The following is a 22,658-nucleotide window of genomic DNA, read 5'->3' as shown; positions in this document are numbered from 1 at the left end:
CTGTTCTCATTATTGACATCATCCGTGCAATACTTTACTTGTTTGGTCTCATAGATCATAGGCACATTATCCTTTAATGACACCAACGGGGAGAATGAGTCCTACAAATGACTTCATGTACTTTACCAGAAAGAGCTGCATACTCCTATTTTCAGCTGCGTGATGCAGATTTTCAAGTGTCCATAAATACATTTTATACTGCCACCATGACCAGTGAGACTGAAAGCATTCATGTCTATTAATACATCACCAAAACTACTGATTATTTTCTTAATCAGATGTATAGGTGTGTCTTTTAATGCCTCATACATTCATTATGTGGTTACTACACTTTCCAGTTTAACATTTAAGCTACCCAATTTTTATGGATGATGAAATGAATGGAAAAATAGACACGTTCACTTGGAGCAACCATTTTTTATTTATACAAAGAATACAGCCATTCTACTTCAGAGGGATGAAACGGGAAGAATGTGTAGCTCCAATACCAGGGCGACCGTGCTTGACAGGCTTGTAGGTGATGGAAAACTCGCCCAAATAGTGTCCGCACATCTCAGGCTGTGGAGATTAAAAAAAAAGATGTTAGTGACAATGTTAATACAACTTAAAACGCTGGGTCCCAGGTGTCAATACAAAATTCTTAATACTTGCAGCGCTAAAAGGTGAAAACATTTGTTTATGATGACCACAGTGAGTAGTATCACAAGGCAACACTTCATCCACAAGTAAGGTATAAATGACCAATTTCTTCAAGAATTTTTTTCCTTAAATACACTGTTTAATTCTCTTTCAGATCATTCCTCTATATATATTTTAAAGGTTTTAATAGTCAATCAATTATCTGCAAAGATGGTCAACACTCACATATGCAAAAGGTATTGAGGCATACATAAGGACAAATAAGAAATTGCCTCAATCTGATTTTAGAATTTTTGTTTACATCGTTGATTTTACAACCATCCTTTTTATACATTCATGGTGCTGTAGAAAACATCCTAATTTTTATACATTTCTCTCAAGAGACTTGAGACATGTATCGCTTTCTGTGATCATAGAAATGCAATACTGGGAAGAACCCTAATTTTATCCCAGATTGCATTGCATTTAAATATATAAAGCACTATATGTTACATTTTTAATGTATGAACAGTGCTCTTTCATAAATTTTGATTTGATTAATTCTGTCACTTTGCTTTGAAGAGGAGAAGTCATTAACACATAAAGGAATTATAGAACATGCTTAACTGTATGGATAGCTCTAAGTCCAGTGGCTGTCAAAGTCCAAAACCCTAAGCTGATTTGGGGCTCATTGCCCTGCCTGTACCTAAGCAGTTAGCTTGAGGTAAAGTGAAACCTTTCCAACAAAGCCCATAGTGACACAAAGGTAACTTGGCGGATACCAATGCCAAAATTATAGTTTGTGGTCTGCAACTGAGGTATTCATTTTTCATCACTTACATAATCATCGTCTGATCACATCTAGATGTAAGAGTAAGAGTAACTACATATTGTCCACAGATTAACTGATAAAAGGTGAATGCTTTTGTCAGACTTGTATGGAATCGAAAAGCAGCACATTTTCTTTTGGATCACCAATATAGGGACTGATTTAAGCTTTAAAGACCTTTATTGAGCCAGTCATGTGGTCATAGAAAGCGCCTGTTTTTAATGCTGAGTAAGCTGATCTCCAACCCCTCACCTTGATTTCAACCTGGTTGAAAGTCTTGCCATTGTAAACTCCAACCATAGACCCAACCATCTCAGGCAGGATGACCATGTCCCTCAGATGAGTCTTCACCACCTCGGGTTTCTCCATGGGGGGAGCCTCTTTCTTTGCCTTGCGCAGGCGCTTGAGGAGGGACTGCTGCTTGCGGCGCAGGCCACGGTTCAGCCTCCTCCTCTGGCGGGCACAGTACAGCTGCATGAGCTGCTCACTAAAAGAGAGGAGAAGGACATCAGTGTATCTACACCATCTTCAAAGGTCAATAACCATATTTAGAAAACAGCCATTCCAATCACACTTCTAATCTGCTCACTAAATTAACTGTGTTTCGTGCACAACTGACAAACCATGATAATATACTTGTTTCATTAAAATGTCCTGCCAGCTTTGCTGACGTCTCTGATAATTATTCCAAATGGTTTGCACATCACCGAACATAAGTGACTGTGACAACAACAAATAAGAACTCAGTACCCTGACTGAGACCACAATGAGGCATGACACTAACAGGGGATTTAGCTGGCCAAGGTAAAACAGTTCTCAGGAGATCTTTGAACCTGTGTTTATAATCATTTAAGACCAGAGAGAGGTGATTGCGGTACCCATCAGCAGTACAAATTAAATCGTTAGTCACTCACTAGGACATGTCCAGAAGCTGGTCAAGATCCACACCTCTGTAGGTGAACTTCCTGAAGGTACGCTTCTTCTTGATCTCGGTATCCGCCTGAAACACAGAAACATCAGCCCATGTCAGTGTTAGGTTAGCTAACCGTGTTAGCCAACATTGTTAGCAAGTGCCTTGTACCATAACTGCTCACGAAAGTCTGCCATTATCACGATTAACCGTCAGAATAGATGCGCAGAATATCTGCCACGGTACACTTATTATTTCATGGGTCAATTCGATCAAACACTGTTACTGGCTACGTCTTCTAGAGAGGTTAGCTTAGCCATAAGTCTCCATAGCTAATGCGCCTAAAAACACAGGCTTTTCCAAGATTATGGACAACAATTTACTGCTCATGAGTGAGTAAATGTGTATAACTTTCAGATAATATAAACAGCTCCAATAAAAAGTTGGTACACAGCTCGGATGCTGCAGGATTGTTATATGAAAAGCTTTACGGTCAGATTTTCACCTACCATCTTGCCTGATGTTCCGGGGAAAAGAACGGGCCGAGATCTCGTGAGAGCTGATATCGCGCGATTTCACCCAAACATCCGGTATTGTCTTCCCATGATTTTACCCTCTGTGACCAGCAGGTGGAGGAGTTGTCCAATGTCTGCTTGTCTGCAGTGCAACGTTTCCTACCAACGTGTCCTCTCCTGAGACTGTTCCTTTGCGTCTGAATGTTTCATGGTTAAATTTCTCCTCAACAAAAGGCGGAAGAAGAAATCATTTCTGATGTGAAAACTTTTCGTCAATAATTTTGAAGATGTGAGGAGCAGTGAAGTTCATTTTTTTTGTCTCCTGATTATGCAACTACTGATGTAAATCAGAATAGTACAGTTTCAAAAATCACACTATTGAGTACATAGGTCAAACTCATGATTAACTTTAAAATACAAGCATCACACCAACGTGTTTATTTTTAATCACACTTTTACCATTTAAACAATTTTCTTTTTCTCTTGGTACAACAAAGCAGTTTTTTGCATTTTAATGGATTTGTTTCTCTTTTAGTTTAGGAAAATTCAGTTACTGTGATCGTTCGGACCACAATATGCAATACTTGAACTGTCTATACTTGAGTTTACCGCAGTAGACCAAAGTGGGCACATTTTGTGCTTATGCAAATGCAGACACCAGTTATGACCATCTCACAGGAAAGCAAAGTAAAGAAAATGTGTAAATTAATCTTTAAAAAGGGTTTCTGTTACTATCTGCGTTTTAAGGACAGCTGGTCAATGATAAATACAGATTTAAAGGGATGTGATTGTTTTCTATCACTAGTTTTATGATGTAAAAAAAAATGTACAAAATAGTTTAACCTTTGCATTAAAGACATTTTCTGAAACCCTGCCTAAAATGTGCTATTTCAGTTTAACTAATAGACAAACATATTTTCCATCTGTGAGACAAAAGTATGGATTTCTTTTATATCTTTTATGTATCTAGTCATTAATTTCTTCATTCAGGTTATATATTTTATTAATTTCTCTGCTTTTGTGTCAGATACAAAAAAATGTTATACTGTTAATTATTTTTCCAGAGTCTTAAAAGTATTTTTATTTCCAAAAGGTATATTTAGCATTTTGTCTTTCAGTGACTGAATTTCCATGTTCTTTTTTTCCCTTCTTTCTTTCTATTCTTTTTTTATTACTATTCTATTTTTGTTGTTGTTGTTGTTAATTATTTTTCTAAATACGATGTCTTGATGATTCTGTGATACATTAAAACTTTTTTTTTTTTTTTCAATATGTCAATTGTTTTATGAGGTAGATGTGTAGATGTAGAGAATAGCACAGTTACACTAGATTTCACTGTGTACAAAGTACTTTCTGTCGACTTCTGGTCATTCAAAGCACTTTCAGACCACATCACAATTATCAACTGATGGCATAGACATGTAATGAATATCAGTATTACCACATTCAATTCACTGACTGCTGACATGGCCATCAGTGGCAATTTTGGGGTTAAATGTATCACTCATGACAGCAGTGACCAAGGATCCTCCTGGGCCGTGGCTTCTCCTGTGCTATTTCATATAAGCCATAATCTTTTCTGTTGTCTTATCAGGTAACGCCTTCTGTTATATATCGTAAATGTGGGCCTGCAACCTGAAACTGCTGTTTTAACATTACCTTTCATGGTCAATGCCTTAAAAAAGTTCAGATTGTTGTGCAGATTAAGTATATAAAATCTTTGTGCTACACACTAAATCCATCTTTAACAAACAAACAAAAAAACAATCAACACATGCTAATGAATACATATCTTTATTACACTGTATTCACAGAAACATACTTCTGGGTTCAAACACATCCTTTTCCACAGGTATAAAAATAACACCAGCAGGAAAAAACATAGTTTGATACCAAATGTTATTCAGAGTCAAGGTACAAAACAACCCCCATTCAAAACCCTAAGATGCATAAATAACAATGACCCAATATGATTGTAGGGTTGGTCTGCATGTCAACCTGTATTTATGAATGATTCAACTAAATGTTACTCTGACAACAAATAATCCAGTATTTGTGCTTGGAATGTTGAAAACTTCACTTGAGTACTATTTCATCCTCCCCCACCAGCCCAAATCCAAAGAAAACAAGCTGAACTCCAGTTGGACTGGTTATACAAACAGAGGAAATATTTCCTCTAATAAAAACAAAATAACTGAAACGAGTGAGAGAACAGACAGAATATAAAAGAGCAGTTTGTTCTTGAAGGAGAAAAATACTATCTTTATCCACGCTGTGTCCTCATCTGTTTGAAAAACCAAACTATTGACTTCTGACCATGTCTGTGAGTAATACTAAAGGAATGATGATGATGATGGTAAAGACGTAACAGACACAATGTACATTCTCATTCACAGGAATACATCATTTACACACAAGTGTTTCTATCAACAGTAAGATGTAACATTAAAACTGGTTTAAAAAAAACTCCCTAATATTTCACTGTCATGTTGCTCTTAAAAAATCTCAAGGGTCTCCCTTAATAATGTAACCAATGAGTCAGCAAAAACAAGTGGGTACAAAAACAAAATCAGTGGGGCTTTGGCACATTTTAAAATCCCTGTGATAAAACTATACCAGCCAAAAAGATTGGCTTTTGTTTCTTTAAATAAAAAAGCTAAATCACAGAAATACAGTTCATCATGATATGTCTAACACATGGTTTTCCACAAATAGGAGTAAAAAACACAATACTAGAGGACACAACCAAAAGAGGCTCAACATCCCATGGATATAAAAATAAACCACCTGCAGTGAGGTCTCCTCGCCACCTTTACAAAACCTCCCTTTCTCTCCTCAGCTTGCTCCCACTTCAATAATCTGTCCCATCTTCCTGGTACACCTGTTCCTCTTCATGGTAGCCTTGGTATCCCTCATCTTGGTAATCTGGGACGAAGTCGTGGGCGACTCCTGCCCCGTTCTGGTCCTCAGGCACCCTTCCAGCACTGGGACAGTATTTGGCATCATATATCTGCCGGCCGAGGCCGAAGTTCTGTCCGCTCTGGTTGGCTCCCTGGTTGTAGCCCATCTGTAGAGACATGGTGCTGTTGTCACACTTCTCCGTGCCCAGATTCTTGTTGTAGATGGCACGCCTTGTTCCTGGAGCAGCCATCCCTTGCTGGAGTGAACAAAGAAGGGGAAGAGTTCACATCTGTTCATTTATCCAAGTTGGGTAAAATGGTCATATTTATGTAACAAATTTCTAAATTTTTAGGCATCTAAAGGTTTGACATGTCTGATCAGGGGTTTTATTTCTACTGGTGGAGAGACACAGGAGTTTACAGCTTGCTACAAGACTAAACATGACAGAGGTTTACAGCAGTGGAAGGACGGGAAATGAGCACTGCCTCGGGGCATGTTTCCACTTGAGTCCTATAATATTGGATTTATAAGAAGTCAGGAGTGTGCTGCCGTACCTGGCTGGCCCCTTTGTTGGTCCCCATCTGCAGGCTGATGGTTGTGTTGTCTCTTGGGGGCTCAATTCCAGCTTTGGGGTCATACAAATGCCTCCTCATGCCGTACGGGTTCATACCAGTCTGAGTGGCACACTTGTTGGTCCCCATCTGAAGACACGAATGACACAATGAGACACTGTACAGTTTGTAGCTGCGCTCATAAAGTTAAACAGAGCGGTAAAGGTTGCATAACACCCACACATTCTTCCTGTGATTGACAGTGATCTTTTCTCTGACACCAACTGATACTTCAAAGTTTCAGCCCTGCTGACTCCACCTGGAGTCGACTGTCAACAGAGAGTGGTTATGTGAGGTAGCCCTCATGTCTGCCTGAAATCCGTCTTGGCGTCAGAAACAATAACACACACAGAGGCTTAAGAGGCCGAGTGAACAATGAGCAGCTCTCATTCTGAAGTATGCTGGGCCCAACGTGAGATAATGACAGTACGTCTGCTGGTGCAGTAGTTTCACCTCGTGCAGTCGTGAGCTCAGCTTTCAGGGCATGTGATGCACCTCATCACTGGTGCATCCAAACAGGAAAACAGATTTCATTCAATGAATTGGTCATGGTCAGAGATGACAAAGTACCTAGATTCCTAACCTGAGTAGAAGTAAAATACCTATGTAAAAAAACGACTTCAGTAAAAGTAAAAAGTACTGATTCAAATATCTACTCCAGTAAAGGTAAATAGTACAGCCTCTGGAATGTACTCAAAAGTACTTTTAAAAGTAAAAAGTATTACTATTGCACGAATCACTTACTGTATACACAGGATAATTTTTTTATTTATTTATTTATATTACTTCCTGGAGTTTTGGTTTGCACAAGATGAAATGCATACCCCAGGAGTTGTTTTTTAGCACCAACAAACCCAAAAATCTCTTTTAAATAAGGCCAATGGGTGCCGCTCCAGTGACTGTGTGGGACCCTCACTGTTGTCCATTTCATGCAGCTGCTCAAACGTTAGTGGTGTAACATGTGTGGGTAGAGTGGCAGACCTGCTCGGACACTGACATTACGGTGCCAAAAAACAAAAAGTATTTAGGCCCAGGCTTTAAATATAAAGTAACGAGCCTTTTTGGGAAATGTAAGGAGCAGAAAGTACTAATAATTTTGCAGAAAATGTAATTGAGTAAAAGTAAAAAGTCGTCAGAGAAATAAAAACTTCTAAAAGTACCTGAAAAAATATACTTGAGTACATTAACTAAGTATTTGTACTTTGTTACTTGCCATCTCTGGTCATGGTGTTATACTTTTCTTTCTCCCATGTTAAAATCTTTGTCAAATAGGATAACTTGATCCACCCCAAACTCAAAATGAGGTAATCTGAGTGGTCTCCGTTCAGGAATGTGATGCTATGGAGCTTTAACAGCTCATCAGATAAAAAGTGCTGACTCTCATGAGATCTTAAACCCCGCTGCTCACTCAAGATGTCTCAGGGATAACAAAAAACTCTGTACCTGTAACCCGATGACACACTGTCCAGCCTTCATCTTCTCTTCATCGAACATCCTCTCCACCTTGTCAGCGTACTTTACCCCAATGTCCACCCGTGACTCGCAGCCCTTGGTTTTTGCCTGTGAACAAAAGATGGTAAAAGGTTATTTATCAGGATTGAATTATCCTGGGGGCAGAGTGTTTTTATGACAGCTTTGGAAACAGGTTAGTCTCACCATGCTAGCGAGAGCAAGCAGCGTGGTCTGCACCTGCGTCATGTTACCATTCTCAAACAGGTCATTGGCTTCAAAGATATCTTGAGGTTTCAGGCCAAACTCCTTGCTGGCTTTGGTGAAGTTTGTCAGGTTCTCCAGCTGAAACAAGATCAACAACCATGAGTGTGTAGGAGGGAGAACAACAGTCCCAAGATGATCTTTCCTTTAATTCTCCTTAATACGAAGATGTGCTGCTGTAGCTTTTAAAAAAACACACATGCAGCCTGTCTCTAATAAGGGAGTGTGTTTACAGAAGCTGGTCACACCTCTGTGAAGAAACCAGTTTGAGAAGCAGCTCTGAAAAGTGGCTCTAAAACAAAGGGAAGTTTGTGACACAGACAATGAGTGCGTAAAGCCATGACCTGGCATGATTCAGTATCCTGACATCCTAACCTGAAGAAAAGACAATGCCACAGCAAGAGGAGCCATTAGCTAGCTATGTTCACAGGCAGTGTCATGACCAGTTTCAATGGACTGATGTCACATAAAGACACTTACTTCAACCGCACCCTCAGCTGGGTTAAAAATACATGGTGCTAGCTAACTCACCTGATGCCAGTTGAGGGATGACTGGTTGATCTTTTTCACAGAGTTTGGGGCAAGTTTGTTGATAAGTCTAGGAGGGACAAAAAAAGGAAATCATTTAAATGACATGATAATATCATCACATCGTCATGGTGCTGGCTCTGCGCGCTCACTCACTCGCACAGGATGACTCCGTTCTTCAAGGCTTTCTGGAAGTCAGGGCCGATGGACGATCCGGTGACGTCTTCGATCCAGATCCTCAACTCCTCTTCCTTCTGGGGGTCGTACTTCTGTGCAATCTGAATGGGCAGAGAGGGGTCAAAGGTCACATGTGTTTTGCTGGAAGCAATAGTGTTTGGCTGGGTATTTAAAACACCCTTTAAAGGTTTTCAAACACTGCTTTTTTTTGCCCTTTCACAGTTAAAACTTTAATAATCCCCACAGCTAGACATCACTGATACGGCAGCAGTGTGTTGTGCTCTTAATCCTTTATTATGACTTCTTCTAATCTTATGTCACGGCCACCCCTGAATGTCGCTTTGCCTCAGTGTATTATGCTGTGACTACAGAGAGGGTTCTGTCTCTTTCTGCCCTCATAAATGAAGGTGACACTGGCTCGACCTAACACACACACACGCATCCACACACGCACAAACACGGACATCCTGTTTGGTAAACTGCTAAATTCTCCTGAAACACAGGAAGGCAGTTAGTAAAGTGAAAGGGGGAGGTGGGGGCTTTAAAAGGCTTAAGGTGGCACAAAGATTGACTTTCTTACAGGAGTGTTACTTTGAGGTGTTACTCAGATTTATAAGCCTTTTTTCGATTGACGGCAGAAGTGTGAGAACCACGCTTACACTGGCTCAGAAAGAGGCTATTCAGGAAGAGCATTATAGTCACGTCAACAAGTCACAAAGTCAGAAAGCAGCAGAAACAGAAACAGGTAGAGATTTCTTCTCCAAAGGCGAGGGATAAGGTGTTGACTGAGCTTCGTGCAAACTCAGAAGGATCAACAATCTCCCTCTGTCCTGAGGGCAACCGGAGAAACCAAACCGCCGAGTTCAACCTACTATTATACATGGAAGCCGAGCCGCACTCAGCTCACAGCTGGTTGTACTCTTGAGGAATGTCTGTCTTCTAATTATGCTTCTTTCATAAAGTTATCCCCGTATTAAAAACAACACTGGCTATTTTAATTGCCCACAAAGAATCAGACAGATGTAATTTACAGAGACAAGCTGAATGAGAGGAATTTACCCCACACTGCCTGGGTAGAGGAGTGTGCGCCTCTGTGTCGATGAATGAATGAACAGACACAAAGAGTAGAGTGAAAAAAAATGCCCTGATCTCTGTGCAGTCTTATAAACTTTCTCTGAGATTTAAGAGTAAAAAAGAGGAGGGAGTGGGCTTTAAATGCATGAATTCCTTACATTTCAAGGTTAAGACGACATCACTGATGGCAGGAAATACCACTCAAGTCTGCATCACTTTACACCCCCTCCTTTCAAGGCCATCACTGCCAGCAGACAGAGTCAACCTATATGTTTATTTTACTTTAAGCACATGTTGTTCTTTAAAGATACGGTGGGGGACATGACCCCTATCTCTCCTACAGTGGTTAAATAAAGGATTCCTTGACAAATAAAAACCAGCTGAATGAGTTAAAGACTCATACTCATAAATACTGGCTGCAGAGGAAGCTAAAGATCACTCTGGCAAATTAACAACACACTGCATCTTTAAAAACCCATTCAGTTATTTTTAAAGAGGAATATGATGCACTCTCAGTTTGTCTCCAGCAGCATCAACTCGAGTATTATAAGTGGATCTAGATGTGCACAGATCTTTGCAAGGAAGTCCAAATAAACAAAGTGCTCTGCTCAACAAGGCAGCACTCCAAAAGTTACACATTACCAAAGAGAGGGGCCACTTTTTGAGACTGATTTATTTACCTCCTGTCGACACAAGGACTCGTCATGAACCTGGTTGCAACGCATTTTTACTCTCATCTGCATAATGGGGAAACTTTGACCAAACAGAAAGACTTGTGAAACTTTATCACGAGTTGGACACGAAACGAGAAGAAAAGGCCCTTTTCTTTTCATTGTACAGAAACAATTAAAGACACAAAGGCACAACAATGAAGATGGATGGAGTCTAATAGGTGAATTACATTATCAGTTAATGCAGGTCACAATGCCGGGCAGCAAACCGCAGCAAATTAAACAGAAAATTCAGGAAAACAAGGAGTACAATTTTGCCACAACGACACACTTCTTCTTCGCCAAGAGGGACAACGCCCATGCTCTGTTTTTAAGTTTGTCTCCATTTAATTAAAAAACTTACTCCTGGGTTTCAATATATCAAAGTCTACCATGAAAGTTAAGAAGGAGTCACTTAAAGGAAATTTTATGGAGTTTTTGATGCGAGTGTAATCTGTAAATAAATACATTTAAAAAAAACCCTCTTCAAAATACCCTCAAACACTATCTCCATCCAACTCTGTCCACCTTTAAACCTGTGCACGCTCATCAAAATGGAGGCCAGGTGACTCCTACACTCGCCTCCCGTGTGAAGCACAATGCTTTGATGAGGAGAGCGAAACTTTGGAGCCCCTTGATGCATTTGATGTGCAGGAATATGAATACATACCTTATTTTTGACCTCCGCTGATAATCCGTAGCATGGACCTCTGTAAAAGCCCGACATTGTCACTGGTTGTGATTTTTCTCTTCTATGTGAAAGGAAAGAAGATCTCGACTTGAAGGTAAAATCACCGCTAAAGTATCTTCGACTTTCTCTTCCAATGAAACCGGAGTGAACTATATACTTCCTTTCTCTTTTACGGCCGCCAATTAGAGCGCTCCCACGGTTTCAACCGAAGAGTGTCGATTCACGTCAAGAGCGTTCACTGCTGATGAAACTTACGGGACCTGAAGAAAAGCATACAGTCACATTCATGAATATTCATAATGAACAGTTCGAACACAAATTACGCAACTAAACTGGGCTACTGAAAATAATTGACTCCTTAAAGCAGCATTGAGTAATGTTTTAGATGGTTTTGGCTTTTAGGGTTTTTAACTGTAGGTAGCTAGCTTAATTTTTAGGTAGGCCTATTTGATTAATTGAAACACAGACAAAACCCATTATGATGCTAAATTTCTTGAAATATATGTAATTAAGATTATTTTTAAAAAGTGTTATCTCATTACAGTGAATCTCAGTCATTTTGATTCAGTAAATTTTTCCCACTATCTTTAGCCTCACAGCCAAGTGGTTTGGCTGCTCTCCAGGGGTAATTTGACAATTAAGCTAAAATTTCCTTGTTGTGTGTTCAAAACAGCATTTAATAGTCCACTACAAAGGCCAGCAATATTATGACCTCATGAGCTAGTTGTAGTGATCTACATGTACCAGCCACAGTTCTGCAATTTACCAAGACATTTGAATCATGCGATGTGTAAATATTGGCATATCTATCTGTTTTGGTTATCCTGAATATGCCCCTTAAATACTGGTGACAAAATAAAAAGTCATCTCCTCTCATGGTCTAGATTACCTTTGTAGGAAAAGTCACAGTTGGAGGTTTCCTCCCCCTTTCCCACCAAGGCTAAACAGTGACATGCCAGTTCATAAGAAACCATTATTATGGGAAACTGACAACCAAGGCTTGAGCTGTGTCCCAGATTGCATACCACTGCTTACCATTAAGAGTACACAAGTGCATTCACAGTGACAGTATGACAAAAAAAAAACTATTTGCTATTTGATATTTCTGCTGGATCCTTTAAAACGGTCAGAAGGTGAGAGTGGGACGCTGGACACTCCTCACCCTCAAAAGCTGTCATATTGGCTACTTAGAGGAAGGGGTGGGCATGGATCAAACGATGGTTGATGGTTGAAATCCATGCATAGCTGAAAACACCTGAGAACATAAGTGAAATGTGATTGTAATTTCTGGAAAGTGCGGAGAGGCACTGTTTGATTTGGGACAACACTACCCTGTGAGATCTTGTACACTTATGTGTATCGTGTGCAGTGCACTTCATAAGTGTACTGAGGGAAGTATGTGGTTTGAGACCTTGGTCTTTGGTTGCCATCAAGAGAATTAAAGATTAAAGGCAACATGGGCACTGCTTAATCAACAAGTTTATTCTATGAGAAGAAAATGGAAATTTACTGATACATTGAGTTTAATAACAGAACCTAAGAAACTTTAAGGATGATACTCTGTAAATACATCAAATACAACACTATTTACAAAGATGGTTTTCAAATGTTGACACTGTTGGTACCATATTATTGTAAAGAGACTGCATGGTGGGTTAGTAACAGGAATATAAAGACTAAGTAAAGTGGCAACCATGATTTTGATTTTGGCGGGGAAAAAGGGGGCTGAAGGTTTCACTCTCCGAGATGTAACCCTACATTTCAACCTCAGTTCACTTTTGGAAATAAAATCGGACAGGAAAATAAACCATTATTAATGATAAGAAGATTCATAATTCTAAAGATAGTGGGCTATGTTAACTTCTAAGCATAAATCCAACCAGTACAGAAAGGTTAATGTCTGCGAAGGTCCTCAGTGATCCAGGTCATGGATATTCCTTGCTTGATCCAATAGAGGCAACTGAATTTGGTAGAGTTCTTGAAGATCAAGCTCAGGGGTGTTTTGAAGCTTTGTGAAGACTGAAGAGCATAGTAGTGTGGGGGAGAGTAACACATTTTGTGGTATGTAAAATTAAAACAATATTAAAAAAGGTCAACACAGACTAGATGTAAGTTATTATCACAAGTTTATGGCTTCGTTATAGACTGTAGTTGTCGTTTACTCACACAACTGAGAAAGCGTTTAGAAAAGCGGAAACGTGAGTTTCACTCCTCTTGTTTCCACTGCATACTCTTTGGTTACTCGCTTCGTTAATCGATCCTAGGCTCCACCTTTCCCCTTCGCTTCCTTTGGGTCGCGATAGAAATCAAAAACTCCTTATATGGAAGGAAACTTCCCAAATTCCTGAATGGTGGGAGTGATCCACCGTCCCACCCTGCATACCAGACTTTCAGCGGACCAGACAACTTGTCGCACTTATTTGAGTCACAGTCGAGTAAAAAAAAGTTTTGAGTAACATCACCCAGTCCAATGAGCTACTGAGATGACGTAATGTGGGTGCTATGGTATTTCAGATAACAGACAGAGCTTCCGTGTGCACGAAAGGATGAGTTAATCCGCTACAGATAATGTCTGATTTACTGTGGTGTGCTCTGAGGGCTACTTTGCATATTACTGATGGTGGTTTATAGTGATTTGGTTATGCTACAGGAACGGTTTGGTTTGTTTTCTTTTCTCAATTTGGGTCAACAAAGTGGATAAGAGCCTTGTTATTTGATTTTTCATGGAATTAACTAACTCTTGTTAAAGTAAAAGCTCAAAATATATCACAAAAAGTCACCTAAAGTTGTTTTATTTCAATTGCATCTCATCCGAAACCTTAATGATTTCTCTGAAGCATCTTAAAATGTAACAATAGCCTGATGAATCCTCTTTTCAACATGGGCAGACAGCCTTATACAGAAAGCAACAATAAATTTCTTTGCCTCTCAACAATGATAAGAGAACAAGTCACTTTAAAAAAAATAACAAATCTCAGCTCTTTAAAAAAGAGGTTGAGGTTTGAAAATTCTAAAAAGTCAAACACAGAATAACTTACACCAAAGTGGTGGCATGCAGGGGGTTGCACCCCTTATGGCACAGTTTAAAGAAAAACCTTGAGGGGCCCTCTTGAGATGCAAAAACAAGTGCTAGAGTGCCCTCTTGGAAGGCTAAAACACATGCTGTATGGGCCTTTTTATTTCTTTATTTTTTGCCCTTGCCTTTCAAAAGTCTGTACACGGCACTGCACCAAAGCACAGACAGATCTGTTGTTTCTCTTGATGAAAAACTTTGTTGTCCTTTCATAATTCATAATACTACACATTCTTGTGTAGTATATTTTTTTAAGTAGGAAATGTACTCTAAACTCTTTTTAACATTAGTGTGTCACCCATAGGACATCCAAGTAAGCTTAATACCTTTGTAGATAAACAGGCCAGAGAACCACATGTGAAGCTGAACTATCGACCACATCACAGTGTCAGGTCTATCACAGAATTTGGCTTTTTTTTTTTTTTTGAATAGAAATTACAACACAAACATTAAATTTGGTGGGTGTGTAGGCCTACAATCTAACTGGAACATTTTCAGCACTTTTTCTTATCCAAACACAGTCTTAGCTGTCAGAGGAAAAGACTGAGCTGAAATAATAACTAAAAAAAGCTCTACTGGCATTGCTGTGTCTGCTGTCCTTAGCTTGATGTTATCTCCCAAAAGTTAATCAGTGTTGCATGCAGAGAAACATGTGCGTTGATTTTATTACGTAAAGGCAAATTGTCTCTCTTACAGGAAAGAAAACTTGAGAAATAGAGAATGCACTTAGACCAATATTGGTGTTAAGGATGGACTTTGAAGTTCTTTGAAGAACTCAGGACTGAGGATTGATTTTGGTGACCCTCATTACTCTATGTGCAAATTTAATTTTCTGACATAACGCTCATCCCTCTTCATCTAAATCACCAAATGTGCAGTTTTTCATGAATACTTGATGACATTTAAAAAAGACTAGGAGGCAGGACTGATGGGCACTGAAAAAAGACACAAATATTAAGACTGTCTCATTACCAATTGAAAATGTCCCACAGTAGCTTTTAAATTAATTAGCCTACCTTTCTCAAAATGAGCTGAGTCATTTTAAGTACAGGTGTAAAGCTATTTAATTACATTGGTGTCCCTTTACCACATATATTAAGGTTAAATTTTTGGGTTTGTCCTCTTGGTCTGGCTTAAAAATATAAAAATTAAATTAGGACTGATGTCAGGAGAAACTGATCAACAGATCGATCAATGACAAAAGTTCGGTGGAGTTTTGTCTGATGAAAGATCAACTGATGAGTCATAGATCAGAGAAAAACAAAATGACGTGTATAACCTTTGAGTCATCCTTATTGGGCACAGGTGTTTTTTTTCAGCCTGTGGTCATAAAAACAGCTGTACTCTGGGGTTTGTTTACCTGTTGATGACATCACACAGGTGTGCTGAGGACTGAATCAGTGTCTGAGCGTACACACCCTGAGGGAAGGACTGCATATTCATCCTGATATCAGTGAAGAGATGACATCACCTGGCTGAGTCATGGCAGAGTGACATAAAGCAGAGACTACTGAGCATAAAGAGACATATCTGAACCTTCCACTTCATGATGACACATTTTTACACACACACTTCCTGTGCGTGTGGGCTGCTCAAAACTCTTCTTTGGAGGATTTAAATCTTAGCCGTTTTTTTTTCCTTTTGATGAAATACCATATATACTTCATGGGCTTTTAAAATGACAGGTCATCAATTCATTCCCAATGCGCTGAGATAAACTGTTCAGTCCCACACTTACATCACACGTCGATGTGGACAGGAGAGATTACTGCAAAATGAGCACCCCCACATGGAAGAACTGGGTAAGTACACAAAACTACAATTCATACAGAATTGATTTAAACAAAATGTATGAGGATTAAGAGCTCCTTGACCACTCAGTTAAAGCAAGACAACACGTTTGAAGGTTGGAACACCACAGCATGTTATAAGACCCATGAGCCAGCAGACTGAGCTGAAGATTTAGATCATTTTATTTTCAAACAATCGAGAGATGTTAAACACTGAACAAATAAAGATGCCCCAGTCAAAACTCCAGAAAACAGATTCTTATCAACCAGTTGTAGCACTTTTCCTTTATTGCCAGCTGTGCTGCTGTTGTGCAGTTTCTCATTGTCTGCAGCGTCACCCTCGCTAGGTCAGTGTGTACAAAAGTAACAGAAACGGTGCATATACCGGCGTCACCAGCTCACCAGATTTGGAGTTCTCCTGCATAAACCCAGCACCACAGACAGCACAAAGTTTTATCTGCAGAAGCAAATCCAGTTTTACCATTTACCAAGGCACATTGGTAGGGATGAATGACTGAAATAATGCATGGACAGAGAGGCAGCACAGAAGCCAATCTTGATTTAAGTCATGTGAGAAGAAATGGTAGTGACTGATGAGTATAAAGGGAACTCAGAAGTATTAGCTGTCACATGGAAAATGCCAAGAACATCTGATACACACAGCCTTCTCTCTTGTTAATGTTCGATGTATTTCTTTTCAAAATAAATGGAAGCAAAAGAAATGCTACTTCGATTGCCCTCCTAAACGTGACTAAACTCTCGAAAGCAGCCGCAAAAATATTAAATGTATCTTAAACTCTGAATAAACTATGGGCACATAAATATATGGAGCATCAGTCACTATTCACACTTGAACCAAGTCAGTAATGAAATGACCAACAAGTTGTAAAAATATGTACAAGTGCTTTAGCGGTCTCGATCCTGTACATTCACTAAGGCGGTTTAACTCAGTAAAATAAGGGAAAGGATTTCCAGAAGGCAAACAATCTGAAGGAATGGAAACAAAGTGAGTCCCAGCATTCAAATATTTCCTTTTTTAGCAAATAAAATGCAGTTTTTCAGCACCGTCTGATAAACGTTCTTTAATTCCTTTTCAACTTCAGAGAGAACTGTTGTACAGTGAGTGTATTAACTGTTGTTGGATGAACTCTTAAGTAGAAACACAAAACTTGGATGAAACCAGTTTTTTTAACTCTTAATTCCTTCTTGAGATACCATGGACACATGGGGGCTGTGATGAGGCAGAGAAAGCAAAAGCCAGTGAAAGATGAAGTATGGAATGTTAATGACCAAATGCTTCGGCCAATCTGTAAGAAAGACCACGCAACAAATATCTGTACGCCCCTTTAACATCAAAGATTAGGCTGACAGCAACGTGATGCAAACAGGAACAAAAGGAAAACATCTATAGGCTTCTGAACGTCAGTTTGGATGGACGTCCCATAAATGAACTGGTTAAAAATAAATAGATGTATACATGATAAGAAATTTATAATTTACTCTTTATATCTCACATAAAGCTTCTTGTAACTGCCAAATATGCTCCAGTACTTCATACTCTGGACATGTTCAGCTCTATCTGTGCTAGATGAACTATCAACACCTCTCTGGGCACCAACATGGCAGACTGGACAGGACCGCTAAACCCCAGCCAACCCTCAAATTTCACCCAAGGTTGGTATTCTCATTGGAAACACAAAGGTAAAAAGAGAAAACAGAATAATCCCAGTGGGCCTGAAACAGAACACCAATACAGGAACACATCGTGAGTCCATTTCTGGTTTCTGGGATAAACTTGTCTCCTCTTTCTCGCCTTCATTGTTAGTAGCAGCGCTCTGCAGCTAGGGCCTCGTCATTCCTGCAACTTTCATTTTGAAGAATAAAACAGAAACAGCCCTTGGTATTACGAACTCAACTATTCTTTTAATTTTCTTTTCACTATTTTCATACCAAAATCTTAATAGTTGATCACAGAAAGAGGAAGAGGCATGGGGCTGGAGGGGAAGCAGGTTAGAGTTTAGCAGGCCCGGCTTTTGCCAAACTCACAGTGGACAAACAAAATCACAAAGTTTCTCGTCTCTGTGTGGAGACAGACAAAGAGTGGAAAAGGACAGCAAACCTTCCCTAACCCTCAGTCTAGGCAAACATATGGCAGGATGTTCAATTTGCTTTCATCCCCGTGAGGGTCCAATGATATGCACTCTGTCCAATCAAACCAGGTACCCTTGGTGTCATAGCAACCGTTAACCCCCGGCCAGTGCTGTGTGTGTATCCTGCCCAGGTCCTCGTCTGTCACGTCCCGGCTCTCGCCAGGTAAATCCCCTACTGAGCTGTCCGTCTGCAGAACATGAATCTTCCGTGAGTCCTTGATCTCCTGCTCTTCCCTTTTCAGATACTCTGACATGAAAAAGTGTGCACTGGGGGCCTGGACCCCCGAGGAGGTGAGCACATTGCTCTGAAGGTTCAAGTAGGACTGGATGATTTCATTTCTGGACAGCTCTTTCCAGTTTGTTTGATGGAACGGGTTACCACCTTGCCCTGGGCCTGGACCAGGACCAGGACCTGGGGTGGGAACAAGGATATGGGGCTGTTGTACAGTGCTTTCAGTTCTCTGCCTAGACTGATCAGGGTCAGGAGTTGGGGCTTCCTCTGACTGAGAAGGTTCTTTATGTACCAAAGGTTTGATCTGACGCGTGACAGGGTCAAATGTTAGTCTGCGTTCTTTTAACCTCACAGGCTTAGTCGTATCCTCTATTTTCTGGCCGTCTAAATTTACAGAGTAGTCTCTTGATCTATACTTTCTCCTTTTATGCTCCAAATTGGAAACCGTTGCCCCGTCCGTGTCATCAGACGCAGACATTGCTCCCTCAGATGTCGGTCTGTGCAGTTCTGAGTTGTGGTGGGTGTGGGAAGGCGAAGCGGAGACTGACGGGGATTCCAGTGTTGCAGATATGTCTTGTGGTGGGCAATGAGGAGAGACTTCTGAAAACCCGGCCCAGTGCATTGAAGACCTAGGAGAAGGAGAGGGGTGTGGCAGCTTGTCAGCATAAGAGGCTTGGGCTGGGGAAGAAACCTGCTGGGGCAAAGACAGGGGGGAGTCCCTGGAGGAAGGGCTAGGGATGGGTGTTCCTTTTGGTGCATATGCTGAGGAGCGCTTGGTCACTGTGTCCTGCTTCATGCTCCTCGGACTGGTGGTGAGGCCACGGGGACTTTTGGCTTGATAATACCCGCCTCCTCCTCCCTCATCTAATCTGGCCTGTTGCTGCATAACAGCAACCTTGATCATAGAGGAAGTGCTAGGTAGTTTGGCCACTCCAGGGGAGCTAGGGCGGGGCTTTACAGCGTTAACTGGAATCCTGTTAATTTTGTCATTATCAAGGTGCTCTAAACGTGATCTTTCAGGAGACGGGATGACTTGCTGGTCCAGCAAGGCATCAGGACTGCCTGTGATGCCATTGGTGGTTGGTGGTGAAACAGAGTTGTCATACGAGGACAGCTTGGAGATTTTTTCAGGTAAGTGCACTCCACTGTCTCTGTGCTCAGCTCGGCGTTTGCGGCTGCTTGATTTTTCAGCTTTTGGCGAGTATGTGTTGTGGACATCGTTTCTGATTTTGACTTCAGGTACACCTTTACCAGAAACGGTGATGTCAGGAGGAGAGGCGTCTGTTCTGCAGGGGTGGGAACTACCATTAGTAGACCCAGGAGTACTTGCAGGCACAGATGGCCCAGGTTCAATCAACTTTTGCCAGTTCCTTAGAAGTTTCTTGGCACGCTTGGCAAGGTCTTCATCCTTGGTCTTCTTCCTCACATCATTGATCAGTTTTCCTAATCGAGTTTCCTTTGTAAACAATGAGAATGATTAGAAACCTCATTGTTGAAACAACTCTGCAAAATTATTATTTAATTAACCATCTTACCTCAAGTGCTTCTTTGGTGATTGGATACTTTTCAAGACAGGTGATTACCTCCAATACAGCCACCATATTGCATATCTATAAGATGGTGAAACGAGGATTTTGCATTACTTTGAGGTTACTATTTAGTACAAACCCAAATTAAACATTTATGGTGGAAAACTGTTGATACTGTGAAATTCAATGTGAATTAGATCCCTGATATATCATGAGACAAAGCTAATAGCTTATATTCATGTTACACCAGATACCCTTTTTAGTTTGAAAAACCTGCACATTCCCAAGTATTTAGGCAGTGTAAAGGCATTGACTCGTACTTGATATGTGTATGTGTGTTTGGTAGCAAGCTAGCTTATTAATCAACGTAGGAAACATTAGCTTCTTTTCTGCTTCACGACAGAACGACGTTGAAAGTAATAATGGCAAAGTGTCAACTCAAAACCCCGACAATGCAAACGTTTTGAAGTAAAATTAGGAGTCAAAAAGTTGTAAAATTTGTTTTGGGGGAGTTATGAATCCTGTCGAGAAAGTCAAACAGCGTTTGAAAGTCGACAGACTTACCTGCGTTAGCAAATTGGGCTAACTAACTTGTGGAGGAAGGCTCTGGCTATTTCCTAAAACGTAGCCATTCAGGCTAACGGTTAGTTACTCACCTCCCACACTTTAGCAACAAGGGATTATGTGCATTCAAGGGTCTGAAGCAAAACCTGTTTAGTATTAAACACACGGGTAACTTAAGGGTAACGTAGGTAATTATCGGGCAGGTGTACTCATTATATTACTTTAAGCCGTTAAATGCTTCAAACCCGCTTTACTGTTATGGCTAGGCTAGGAGTTAGCATGCCAGCTACATGAACCAGCTAACGGTAGAAGGTAGCAGCTAAGTTAGCTCGCAAGCTGTCAAATGAGGAGCCCAGCGTCTCGTCATCTTTTGTGGTCAGTTACAATTTCCTGGCTCACCAAATCCGTGTATCAGGTTTATTAAAGAACAATTGCAGACATTATTGACAGTTTTAGGATGGAACTGTTGAGACGGGTTTGCCGGAATGCAGGTAAACAAGCTAATGTTAGCCCCCTAGCCTGCTAGCAGTACTCACATTGCTGTGACTGTCGATGGCCTGCAGCAGCCGGTCCTTCATCTGCTGCGGGGTTGCTGAGACCGTTGTCATTGCCCGTTTGGTGGGATCCGGTAGATGGAGGGAGGAATCCTCCAAAACGAAAACCAGATGACAATAAGGACTCAAAAGCAGGTGCGGTCACACCTCAGGCGACCGAACAGCATATTTTTCTGTCGCCTGGATGGAGACGGCTCGCTTTTCTCACATGTAGTGGGAGATGTGTGCGCTGTGTTGGCCGTGGGCTGCTGCCTGCTCGGCGCTCTGGTAGCTCACTACCAGGTGCTGGATCTCTCGACGGCCTCCTGCTGCATGCTGGGATACGATGTATGCGCTTTGACGTCTGTACGTAGCCAAGTAAACATCCCTGGCGTCCACCTACACTCCCGGGTATGCCCATGGAAATGTTAAAGGTGTACAACTCTGCTCAATTAAGTACTCACGATCAGTTATGTGTAATAAACCAGTGTTACGTAATTGTGTAGTTCAAAGGGAGTAAACAGAGATCTTCTTTTAAAACAGAACAAATCCAACTGATGTAGTTGCCACTGTGTAACAAGCACAGTCCAAAATCTTTTTTACTTTTCTTTTCTTTTCTTTTCTTTTTTTTTTTTTTTTGCCAGCCATAGTAGTAACTTATTCAGGGGTGGTATGAGGTAAGTGTGTCAATGAAGTCTGTCTGCCAAATTATAAGCAATGCACCGCTGTAACTTTACAAATTTGAGGAGCTTTGTCATTTACCTGCAACAAGTGATGTGGGTACAGAATCTCACTGCTTTAATGCATTGTACAATGGCATATTTCTTCTGACCCATAAAGTGACAAAGTCCCAACCTTTCAACTGAGGTGAACCAACTTAATTGGATATTTTCCTGTTTAGGCTCAAGCCTAAAAGCTAAAATGTATGCTGATTATGAAAAAGGAGAGTATAGTAAGATGCTTTACAGTTTTGATCTCACCAAAGGCACAGGTAACGGCTGGTTTAAAAGTTCACAATGGCCCTTTTATTGATTAACTCATAAGTCTGTTCATTGCATTTTTTGTATGAGGACAAATTAACACACATACATGCTTCGGTTTGAACATTCACTTTTTGAGTGGGGGTTGCTTTGAACATAGACAGCACTTTGTGCTAAGTTTAAAATGTATGAAAGGTGCTCTATAAATAAAGTTTTGGGTTTTTTTTAATCAGATTTTTTTTTACTTTGAGAGACCATTAATCTATATTAATGTTAAGCACTTTGCTCATCCTAGCTGATCAGGAAAGATGGTAGTCTACCCTGGCACTGAACTGGTGGCAAACTTAAGGCTAAAGTTTCCAAACTTAACCAAGGAATCAAGAACTAGGGAAAGTGCGCAGAGAATGAAATACTGTTTAACATATGTCAAGTCTTTGCATCTCTCTCTCAAAATAATGAATAAATAATTCATGATAAGAACTTTGATGAAAGCTTACACCTTCTCTTTATGTCTTCAAATTCAAAATTGT

The 22,658-nt window shown here is 40.4% G+C and overlaps 3 protein-coding genes across 3 annotated transcripts; all 3 read right to left on the bottom strand.

Annotated features, from left to right (window-relative positions):
- Positions 1-397: 397 nt before the first annotated feature.
- rps15 (ribosomal protein S15) lies at positions 398-2,968 on the bottom strand. The gene is made up of 4 exons (XM_074688970.1): positions 2,867-2,968; positions 2,362-2,447; positions 1,700-1,934; positions 398-558 (listed from the first exon to the last, which is right to left on the bottom strand). The coding sequence occupies exons 1-4, from the start codon at positions 2,867-2,869 to the stop codon at positions 445-447; spliced, it is 438 nt and encodes a 145-aa protein (XP_074545071.1). The 5' UTR covers positions 2,870-2,968; the 3' UTR covers positions 398-444.
- Positions 2,969-5,428: 2,460 nt separating this feature from the next.
- cnn2 (calponin 2) lies at positions 5,429-11,447 on the bottom strand. Its single transcript, XM_074688331.1, has 7 exons — positions 11,257-11,447; positions 8,782-8,903; positions 8,629-8,695; positions 8,041-8,178; positions 7,828-7,944; positions 6,328-6,474; positions 5,429-6,029 (listed from the first exon to the last, which is right to left on the bottom strand). Exons 1-7 carry the CDS (start codon positions 11,311-11,313, stop codon positions 5,724-5,726), a joined length of 954 nt encoding a protein of 317 aa, XP_074544432.1. The 5' UTR covers positions 11,314-11,447; the 3' UTR covers positions 5,429-5,723.
- Positions 11,448-16,348: 4,901 nt separating this feature from the next.
- Positions 16,349-21,540, bottom strand: crsp7 (cofactor required for Sp1 transcriptional activation, subunit 7). The gene is made up of 3 exons (XM_074688330.1): positions 21,152-21,540; positions 20,058-20,132; positions 16,349-19,978 (listed from the first exon to the last, which is right to left on the bottom strand). Exons 1-3 carry the CDS (start codon positions 21,221-21,223, stop codon positions 18,272-18,274), a joined length of 1,854 nt encoding a protein of 617 aa, XP_074544431.1. The 5' UTR covers positions 21,224-21,540; the 3' UTR covers positions 16,349-18,271.
- Between the last annotated feature and the right edge of the window lie 1,118 nt (positions 21,541-22,658).

Source organism: Halichoeres trimaculatus, unplaced genomic scaffold (assembly GCF_033239565.1).
Source record: "Halichoeres trimaculatus isolate MK-OKI-2021-1 unplaced genomic scaffold, fHalTri1.1 fHalTri1_scaffold_15, whole genome shotgun sequence".
Lineage (NCBI taxonomy): Eukaryota > Metazoa > Chordata > Actinopteri > Labriformes > Labridae > Halichoeres > Halichoeres trimaculatus.
The sequence above is the reverse complement of the archived record's forward strand: the minus strand, read 5'-3'. Positions and strand labels throughout refer to the sequence as shown.

Coding starts and splice junctions, on each gene's coding strand:
- crsp7 (XM_074688330.1), bottom strand. CDS start 21,223: ATGACAACGGTCTCAGCAACCCCGCAGCAGATGAAGGACCGGCTGCTG. Junction 20,133..21,151: donor CCATCGACAGTCACAGCAAT/GTGAGTACTGCT, acceptor ACCATCTTATAG/ATATGCAATATGGTGGCTGT. Junction 19,979..20,057: donor TCACCAAAGAAGCACTTGAG/GTAAGATGGTTA, acceptor TTGTTTACAAAG/GAAACTCGATTAGGAAAACT.
- cnn2 (XM_074688331.1), bottom strand. CDS start 11,313: ATGTCGGGCTTTTACAGAGGTCCATGCTACGGATTATCAGCGGAGGTC. Junction 8,904..11,256: donor CAGCGGAGGTCAAAAATAAG/GTATGTATTCAT, acceptor CTGCCCATTCAG/ATTGCACAGAAGTACGACCC. Junction 6,030..6,327: donor CCAACAAAGGGGCCAGCCAG/GTACGGCAGCAC, acceptor TGTTCACTCCAG/CAAGGGATGGCTGCTCCAGG.
- rps15 (XM_074688970.1), bottom strand. Junction 1,935..2,361: donor CAGCTTCTGGACATGTCCTA/GTGAGTGACTAA, acceptor CCTCTCTTTTAG/TGAGCAGCTCATGCAGCTGT. Junction 559..1,699: donor TCAACCAGGTTGAAATCAAG/GTGAGGGGTTGG, acceptor TAATCTCCACAG/CCTGAGATGTGCGGACACTA.